Source organism: Salvelinus sp. IW2-2015, unplaced genomic scaffold (assembly GCF_002910315.2).
Source record: "Salvelinus sp. IW2-2015 unplaced genomic scaffold, ASM291031v2 Un_scaffold1892, whole genome shotgun sequence".
Taxonomy (NCBI): domain Eukaryota; kingdom Metazoa; phylum Chordata; class Actinopteri; order Salmoniformes; family Salmonidae; genus Salvelinus; species Salvelinus sp. IW2-2015.
The window spans coordinates 194,744-205,033 of NW_019943254.1; the positions used below are offsets into that span (position 1 = coordinate 194,744).

At 46.1% G+C, this 10,290-nt stretch overlaps 1 protein-coding gene across 5 annotated transcripts in view; it reads right to left on the reverse strand.

The window, feature by feature from the left end:
• Positions 1-3,672: 3,672 nt before the first annotated feature.
• tbpl1 (TBP-like 1) overlaps positions 3,673-10,290 on the reverse strand; it is a 16,915-nt gene continuing 10,297 nt past the window's right edge. For all 5 annotated transcript variants that reach the window (XM_070439748.1, XM_070439752.1, XM_070439751.1 and 2 more), the window contains exons 4-6: positions 10,134-10,237; positions 5,650-5,744; positions 3,673-4,907 (exon numbers count right to left, since the gene is read on the reverse strand). In XM_070439748.1, coding sequence (XP_070295849.1) covers positions 4,825-4,907; positions 5,650-5,744; positions 10,134-10,237 — 282 coding nt within the window. In that variant the 3' untranslated portion in view covers positions 3,673-4,824. The remainder of the gene's footprint in view (positions 4,908-5,649; positions 5,745-10,133; positions 10,238-10,290) is intronic.

Consider the following 10,290-nt stretch of genomic DNA (forward strand, 5'->3'; position numbering starts at 1 on the left):
ATATACTCCGACTCCCACCTTGTTTGAAACCCCCGGTTCTCAGTGTCCACCTTCCGTTTTGCCATTTTTGATGGGTATCTGAAAGTTAATTTTACTGTGATGCTGACGACTGCTGTGCCAATAAATATKGAAATGAAGCAGCCTACTGCTCGGTGCGTCACCGTTGCATTGTGGGAAATGTAGTATTGGTGCGTGTAAAAGATCTGCGGGCTGCCGGCTTGCTGCGGTCTGCGGGCCGGTTCTAATAATAAATCAAGATCATCCCAGGGGCCGTAAAAAACCTTCTCGCGGGCCGGATGTGGCCCGCGGGCCTTGACTCTGACATATGTGCTCTACATGATTCATCCTTCACCATACACACCATGTGTATAAGTATTGCAATATGCAGATTGTTCGTAGCGTCAGGTAACGCCACCACACCACCGCGTAACAACTTGGTGTAGGGTAGGGATGGGCAACTTTGATGGGGTGGGGCCATATATATTTTTTTTGAATTCATCATGAGGGGCCGCAGGTCTGCTTGTACCTTACATCAATATCCACACATGGAGCCAGAGCAGGCCCAAGCCTTTTGGGGCTCTAAGTGACATTTTATTAGGGGGGGGGGGGGGTCCCACCACCTTGTGAGCAAAACATTTTAGCATACCCATCCCTTGACAGCAGAGAGAGAAAATCACGTTTCATAGCTCATTTCCTGCAATTCTACAAATTGTGCCGTAGGGTAGAGAGAAACCTTTGCAGTTCTGAATAATATATCTGAGTGCTAGTGAATAACAACATAAAATAGGAGCCCCCGGTCAGTAATTTGACCATGATTACTACAAGTTTAGATAGCTGGCTAGACTAATTTACCAATATAAAAACAATATTAGCTGACAGTGGCTAATTGAGTGACTGTCAGTACTCACGTTTCCATCCACAGTTTATGTGAGTACAGTGGCTAATAGAGTGACTGTCAGTACTCACATTTCCATCCACAGTTTATGTGAGTACAGTCATACCGTATAAAAAAATTCAATCACGACAGCTGTGATGGAAACAGAACGTGTCGGTACATTTTAATAAATGGCGACAGAATTTGTTCGTTTGACATGGTGGGATCTTGTTGCATCGGTAAAACTAACAATGCGCAAAATGGCGGTGGATACACCTTTTATGCGCAAATATTGATATAATAACCATCGTATGGAAGTAAATGTGTAGTCAGGCGATGATATGATGTGTGGTCCTCCCACTACGACTCGGGAAACCATGCAGTTTAGTAGACTACAGATGAAATAAATTATGATGGAACTTCACAGGGGGGTGAAAATGCAAGGTGATGCTCCTTTCCGATAAATATTGAGGGTCTTATTCTGGTGGCATGATGATCGATACTTGACTGCCGTTTGACAAATACAAATATTCTTGCTGTTATCCATAATCTCATGTAGATTAGCCTACCCACACGGTATCTGCCAGCTGTTGACCAGGGCACATGTGGCAGGACCTGTTGGCACATTCGCTATTTAAAACGCAACAGTTTGTGACAAAACTAAAATCGGTAAAGTTGAAAATGGATGGAAACACATTGAACTTTCGATTTTATTTTTTTATATTCTGTACTTGAAAATGTAGGCGCGGACTTTTAAAATCGAAACAAGTTAGTCTGATGGAAACACAACCACTGGCGAGAAAATGTTCATATTTTAGAATATTTGCATGAAAATGTCACCAATTGGATGGAAACGTAGCTATTAGCTGACATACAGGAAGAACTGATGCACATTTCAAACACCCCGTGTGTCTTTCCATTTTAACTCTCAACATTGAGACACCGACTTAGTTCCACCAGAAGAGAAAAACATTTAAAAACTAGATGCTGCTCATTGGGTTTTTTTTTATCTAGAAATTGTATTTCACAATTAACTTCATTAGTTTTGATCCCTGGAAACGTCCTTTATTTGGGAATCCACCCCTGGAAACGTCCTTTATTTGGGGATCCACACCTGGAAACGTCCTTTATTTGGGGATCCACACCTGGAAACGTAATTTGCCTAATGATGCGTGAGTGAAGGTCCTTCACCCTCTCATTTCAAACAAACACATTTCCTTCCACGTTCACTCTCAATGATTAACTTTGAGCTTTTTCAAAAAGAGACGAGAAAGGACGGATGAGGTGAGCACATCGAATTGAAAAAAGGCCAGGGAGTGGGTCACAGGGCAGGCTGGGCAAGGAGGAGGTCTGTGGTGGAGGCCCACTCCACTAGGCAGGGTAGGGGCCAAAGTGCACGTTAGTCTGCTTCTTACATAAGAATGCCAAGAAACACTCACCAAGTCAACTTGTAACCCCCTCTCTCACAAACAGAGTACCACAGCGAGGAGAGAGACATCACAAGCGAGAGAGTAGAGAGAGACAAGCGAATAAAAAGAGAAAGAGAGAGAGACAACAGCGAGAGAGAAGAGAAGACAGCGAGGGAGAGAAGACACACGCGAGAGAGAAGAGGAACACATGCGAGAGATGAAGAGAAGACATCACAGCAAGAGGAGAAAGAAGACAGCATCAGCGAGAGAGAAAGAGGACACAGCGAGAGAGAAGAGAGACACACAGCGAGAGAGAAGAGAAAGACAACACAGCCCGAGAGAGAAGAGAGACAGCGAGAGAGAAGAGAACACAGCGATAGAGAAGAGAGAACCCTCAGCGAGAGAGAAAGAGAGACACACATCAATGCGATGAGAGAATGCAGAGACACACAGCCGAAGAGAGAAGAAAGACACACTGTAAGTGCAAGCGAGAGATGAGAGACAGCACAGCGAGAGAGAAGAGACACCAAGCGAGAGAGACACAGCGAGAGAGAAAGTTAGATGACACAGCGAGTAGGAGCAGACGCAAGACACAAAAGCGAGACGACACAGCGAGAGAGAGACAGACACGCGAGAGAGAGAGAGAACACAGCGAGAGAGAGAGAGACAGCGAGAACGAGAGACACGCGAGAGAGAGAGACACGACGAGAGAGAACACAGCGAGAGAGAGACGGAGCACAGCGAGAGGAGAGAGATGACGGAAGAAAACAAGAGAGCAGGACGAGGACAGCGGGGAGGAGAGAGAGAGACACGAAAGCGAAGACGCACGAAGAGAGAGGAGACACACAGCGCAGAGAGAAGCACAAGCGAGAGAGAAGAGACACACAGCGCAGAGTAGAAGGGCCACACGCGAGAGAGAGAGAAGAGACAAGCGGAGCGAGAGAGACACAAGCGGAGAGAGAGAGAGACACAGCGAGACGGAGAAGAGCACACACAGCGAGAGAGAGAGAACAGCAGCACAGAGAGAGACAGCGAGAGAGAAGACACCACAGCGAGAGAGAGAGAGGAGGGACAACACAGCGAGAAGAGACACAGCGAGAGAGACCACACAGCGAGAGAGACAGCACAGCGAGAGAGACACAGCGAAGGAGAGAACACAGCGAGAGAGAGAGACACAAGCGAGGAGCAGAGACACACAAGCGAGAGAGAGCAGACACAAAGCACGAGAGAGAGAGACACACAGCGAGAGAGAGAGACAGCGAGAGAGAGAGACACACAGCGAGAGAGAGAGAGACACAGCGAGAGAGAGACACAGCGAGAGAGAGAGACACACAGCGAGAGAGAGAGACACACAGCGAGCGAGAGAGACATTTACAACAACTCAATTCCTCTGGTTACCCTATTTTATTGTTACTTTCCTTTTTTATTATTTTTTTTATTTTTATAAAATACAAAAAAAGTTTAACCATACAACAATCAGGACAGGAATAGGACAAGCCTGCATTTCCCATTCCAGCAGGCGTTTCTCTCCACAGATCAATAACAACAACCTGTCAAGTCTTCAAAGCCCCGGCCTGAACAACTCACGGACGGAGTCTTCCAGAAGACGCATCTCAAGTAAAAGACTCCCAAGGTGGACGGAAACATCTGATCTGTAGTTAAAAGGGGACATGTCGGGTTGCATAACACCGGCAACTCTCCCAGAATTCACAGGTTTTCAAGAAATCCCAGTTGGATGTTTTCCCAGAAAAGGATGGAAGAAACAGGTCATCTGGATTCCTCGAAACCAAGATTTTTGGAGAACCTGGAAATGTGTGGAAAGTTACAGGAATTTTTGCAATCCCAGCGATTTGAATAGAGAGCAGACGAATATAGGGTCTAAAAACCAATGCTCTGTTCAACATCACGGTCAAATGGGACTTTAAAAGCTTCTTACGGAAATGTCTGTTACGTCATGTTCTGTTAAAACCCCTTGTTGTGTTGTGTGGGACAGGTCATGTTGAAGACTGGTCTTCCTGCCCATGCATTAAAACCCCCTTTGTGTTCCAAATGGCACCCTATTCCCTACATAGTGCACTACTTTAGACCAGGGCCCTTCAAAGTAGTACACTATATAGGGAATAGGGTGCCATTTGGAACACAACCCGTGACATCATCAAATCTAAAATAATACAACTGAAAACTAAGGAATCATGGTTGGCTTGGAGAGCCCCGCCCTTTCTACTAGTGTGAATCAGTCACTGGAGCAGCCGTCATTGGCTGGCTGGCTGGCTGCTAAAGGTGAAAGGTTAGAGGTCATACTGTAGAGGTCATCCAGGGTCAAAGTTCAGAGGGCGTAGCTGTCACCAAGACAACAGGTCATTGGACAGTAGGAGGACGGAAGCTGCCTTTCTGACTTCCTGGTCAAATCCAGCCAATCAGGACAAAGGCCCAGACTGTTGCCAGGCAGATAAGTTGAGGATAATACAATGCATCCAATGGATAAGGTGCTTTTAGCCTCTGTCTTTCTCTCTCCATTTCGCTCTTGTTTTTCCGTGTCTGTTATTTGCGGAGGGGTTTCTGACACTCTAACAGCATGGGGTAGATGTGCTCTACAGCCGTGGCTACAGCCTGCACATTCGGTCCTGAGAGAGAGACAGACAGACAGACAGACAGACAGACAAAGTTAGTCATACGAAATGTGTTGGGTGTGGTTGGACAAGTTTCCACAGCCGTGACAAGACGTAAAAGTAAAGTTTGTTTGTGTGCGGTGTGTGTGTGTGTGTACCTGTGAAGGTAAGGCTGTCGCTGGACAGTGTGTGTGTGTGTGTACCTGTGAAGGTAAGGCTGTCGCTGGACAGTGTGTATGTATACCTGTGAAGGTAAGGCTGTCGCTGGACAGTGTGTGTGTGTANTGTGTGTGTACCTGTGAAGGTAAGGCTGTCGCTGGACAGTGTGTATGTATACCTGTGAAGGTAAGGCTGTCGCTGGACAGTGTGTGTGTGTACCTGTGATGGTAAGGCTGTCGCTGGACAGTGTATGTATACCTGTGAAGGTAAGGCTGTCGCTGGACAGTGGGGTGTAATGTGATACTGTGAAGGTAAGGCTGTCGCTGGACAGTGGTGTGTGTGTGTGTACCTGTGAAGGTAAGGCTGTCGCTGGACAGTGTGTGTGTGTGTACCTGTGAAGGTAAGGCTGTCGCTGGACAGTGTGTATGTATACCTGTGAAGGTAAGGCTGTTCGCTGGACAGTGTTGTGTGTGTCCTGTGATGGTAAGGCCTGTCGCTGGACAGTGTAATGTATACCTGTGAAGGTAAGGCTGTCGCTGGACAGTGTGTATGTATACCTGTGAAGGTAAGGCTGTCGCTGGACAGTGTGTATGTGTACCTGTAATGGTAAGACTGCCAGTAGAGAAGACCTGGACGGTGGCCTTGAGGGTTTTGATCCTGTAGGTGGCAGCGGGGTGGAGCTCTGGCTCATAGCTAAACACACACACACACACACTTTCAGGAAGTATTCACACCCCTTGACGTTTTCACATTTTGTTGCGTTACAGCTTGAATTTAAAATTGATTAAATTGAGATTGTGTCACTGATCGACACACAATAACCACATAATGTTAAAGTGGAATTGTTTTTAGACATTTTTATAAATTATTTAAAAAATGAAAAGCTGAAATGTATTCAGCCCCTTTGTTATGACAAGCCTGAACAAGTTCAGGAGTAAAAACAAGTTGGATGGACTCACTCTGTGTGCAATAAGTGTTTAACATGACATTTGAATGACTACCACATCTGTGTACCCCCACACATACAATTATCTGTAAGGTCCCTCAGTCGAGAAGTGAATTTCACAACACAGATTCAACCACAAAGACCAGGGAGGTTTTCCAATGTCTCACAAAGAAGGGCACCTATTGGTAGATGGGTAAGCAAAAACAAAAAGAGCAGAATTTGAATATATCTCTTTGAGCACGGTGAAGTTATTAATTAGTTGCCGGAGAGGAAGGAAACTGCTCAAGGATTTCACCATGATGGTGACTTGAAAACAGTTACAGAGTTTAAATGGCTGGGATTGGAGAAAACTGAGGATGGATCAACAACATTGTAGTTACTCCACAATACTAACCTAAATGACTGAGTGAAGAGGAAGCCTGTACAGAATAAAACATATTCAAAAACATGCATCCTGTTTGCAATAAGACACTAAAGTAAAACTGCAAAAAATGTGGCAAAGAAATTAACTTTGTGTCCTGAATAAAAAGTGTTATGTTTGGAGCAAATCCAACAACACAGAGTACCACTTCATTCTTCAAGTATGGTGTTGGCTGCATCATGTTATGGGTATGCTTGTCATCGGCAAGGGACTGAGTTTTTTTAGGATAAAAAGAAACACTGGGAGACAAATTCATCCTTTCAACAGGACAATAACCTAAAACACAAGACCAAATATACACTGGAGTTGAATGTTCCTGAGGCATGAAAATCTATGGCAAGACTTGAAAATGGCTGTCAACAACCAACTTGACAGAGCTTGAAGAATTTTATTAAGAGTAATGTGGAAATATTCTACAATCCAGGTGTGCAAAGCTCTTAGAGACTTACCCAGAAACACTCACAGCTGTAATCACTGCCAAAGGTGATTCTAACATGTATTGACTCAGGTGTGAATACTTATGTAAATTCATTTTCACTAAATTAGCATTATAGAGTAGTGTGTGTAGATGGGTGAGCCGATGTGAGTAAGACCTTTATACAGGTCAACATTCACAAAGCCACAGGGCCAGACGGATAACCAGGACGTGTGCTCCGAGCATGCACTGTCTTCACTGACATTTTCAATCTCTCCCTGACCCAGTCTGTAATACCAACATGTTTCAAACAGACCACCATAGTGTTCTTGGGCACAGGCACTAAGGTAATCTGCCTAAATGACTGTCGACCCGTAGCACTCACGTCTGTAGCCATGAAGTGCTTTGAAAGGCTGGTCATGGCTCACATCAAAACCATCATCCCAGAAACCCCAGACCCACTCCAATTTGCATACCGCTCCCAACAGATCCACAGATGATACAATCTCTATTGCACTCCACACTTCCCTTTCCCACCTGGACAAAAGGAACACCTATGTGAGAAGGCTGTTCATTGACTACAGCTCAGCGTTCAACACCAAAGCTCATCACTGAGCTAAAGACCCTGGGACAATTTTTTATTTTTTATTATTATTTATTTTCAATTTTTTGAATTAATGTCCTGCAATTCTACACATTTTTCCATGGGGGTAAGAAAAATGTTTGCAATTTTAAAGCAAGTTTGCTGCAAGTCCACACATCTTACCATCACAGGTGACATTTTAGTCAATTAGCAGAAGCTCTTATCTTAAGATAAGCCAGGTGGGACAACTACATCACACATTCGTAGTAAGTAATTTTTTTACCTCAAAAGTATCAAGGTCAGAGCTAGTAAAGGGGGGGGGGGGGGGGGTAGATGAAAGAATATTACAAAAACTGTTTGAAGAGGGCGTGTTTTAGAAGATGGGAAGGGACTCTGCTGTCCTGCGTCCATCATTGGGTTGCCAGGACAGAGACGAGCGGGACCTGCCCTCCTGTAGGGGTGGGAGGGCCAAGAGACCGGCGGTGGGAGGGCCAAGAGACCGGCGGTGGGAGGGCCAAGAGACCGGCGGTGGGAGGGCCAAGAGACCGGCGGTGGGAGGGCCAAGAGACCGGCGGTGGGAGGGCCAAGAGACCGGCGGTGGGAGGGCCAAGAGACCGGCGGTGGGAGGGCCAAGAGACCGGCGGTGGGAGGGCCAAGAGACCGGCGGTGGGAGGGCCAAGAGACCGGCGGTGGGAGGGCCAAGAGACCGGCGGTGGGAGGGCCAAGAGACCAGCGGTGGGAGGGGCCAAGAGACCAGCGGTGGGAGGGGCCAAGAGACCAGCGGTGGGAGGGCCAAGAGACCAGCGGTGACAGAACAGAGTGCTCGGGATGTAGAGATTTGAGCAGAGCCTGAAGGTTTAGGCAAGGGTAGGTCCTCTTGCTGCTCTGTAGGCAGGTACCATGGGGCTGAGAGGAGAGTTAGCAATTTTATAAGATACATTTTTACAAGTCATTTCCTGCAATTCTATTGATCTTCCCAGAGGGTGGAGAGAAATGTTTGTAGTTTTGAATGTGATATCTGAGTGAGAGTGACTAAGAAAATTAAAAATGGGGGCCCCTCGGTCAGTAATTCAACCATGATTACTACAAGTTTAGATAGCTGGCTAGACCAACTTACCAATATAAAACAATATTAGCTGACATGGTCTTATTGAGTGACTGTCAGTACCCATGTTTCCATCCACAGTTCATATGTGAGTACAGTGGCTAATTGAGTGACTGTCAGTACTCACGTCTCCATCCACAGTTTATGTGAGTACAGTGGCTAATTGAGTGACTTTCAGTACTCACGTTTCCATCCACAGTTTATGTGAGTACAGTGGCTAATTGAGTGACTGTCAGTACTCACGTTTCCATCCACAGTTTATGTGAGTAACAGTGGCTAATTGAGTGACTGTCGGTGACATAACAATTAGTAGAATTCAAAAAGGTGCGATATCTAAATATGGTTATGCATCAGCAGTCCTCTCTCTTAAATTGAGTCACCCTCCCCCCCCGACTGCCCAATGTTGAATTTATTTATTTTATATTTTGGAAATTGATCCACAAAAGGGGGGGGTATCCGTCGGCCCGTCAAAAGTTCAACTCATCTGAACTTTTCGTCCGTGGAAAATGTTTGGAAATTGTAAGGACATGGACATCTACTCCCATTGGGAATTCGAAATCTATGGGCCAGTTTATCTCTCCCTAAAACTTTGAACAGCAGTTGAACCAAAAATCAAAGAGCATTTCAATTAAAGATATAGCATTGATTCTTGACTAGTGTCCTGTCCAGGGGGTGTCCTGGTACATCAAGCTGTCTCACTACAGAAACAGGATATAGACTAGTGTCCTGTCTAGGGGGTGTCCTGGTACATCACGCTGTCTCACTACAGAAACAGGAGATAGACAAGTGTCCTGTCCAGGGGGTGTACTGGTACATCAATCTGTCTCACTACAGAAACAGGAGATAGACTAGTGTCCTGTACATCAAGCTGTCTCACTATAGAAACAGGAGATGGACTAGTGTCCTGTCCAGGGGGTGTCCTGGTACATTCAAGCTGTCTCACTACAGAACAGGAGATGGACTAGTGTCCTGTCCAGGGGGTGTACTGGTACATCAAGCTGTCTCCCTAAGAAACAGGAGATAGACTAGTGTCCTTCCAGGGGTGTACTGGTACATCAAGCTGTCTCACTAAGAAACAGGAGATAGACTAGTGTCCTGTCCAGGGGTGTACTGTACATCAAGCTGTCTCACTACAGAACAGGAGATAGACTAGTGTCCTGTCCAGGGGGTGTACTGTACATCAAGCTGTCTCACTACAGAAACAGGAGATAGACTAGTGTCCTGTCCAGGGGGTGTCTGGTACATCAAGCTGTCTCACTACAGAACAGGAGATAGACTAGTGTCCTGGTATCATCAAGCTGTCTCACTACAGAACAGGAGATAGACTAGTGTCCTGTCCAGGGGGTGTCCTGGTACATCAAGCTGTCTCACTACAGAAACAGGAGATAGACTAGTGTCCTGTCCAGGGGGTGTCCTGGTACATCAAGCTGTCTCACTACAGAACAGGAGATAGACTAGTGTCCTGTCCAGGGGGTGTCCTGGTACATCAAGCTGTCTCACTACAGAACAGGAGATAGACTAGTGTCCTGTCCAACATTGGCAATGGTTGTTGCGGTGACAGTGTGTGTGTGTGTGTTTTCCATTGCCGGGGTGACGACGTAGTCTGTTTTACCTAGCGATGGGCCGGTTGTTCTTGGTGAAGTCGATGAGTCGGATGGCGAAGGGCATGGAGCACACAGCCAGGACGTTCACCACCTTGAACTCTGAGAACCTCACCTACACACACACCACCACACACACACACCACACACACAAACAACACACCAACA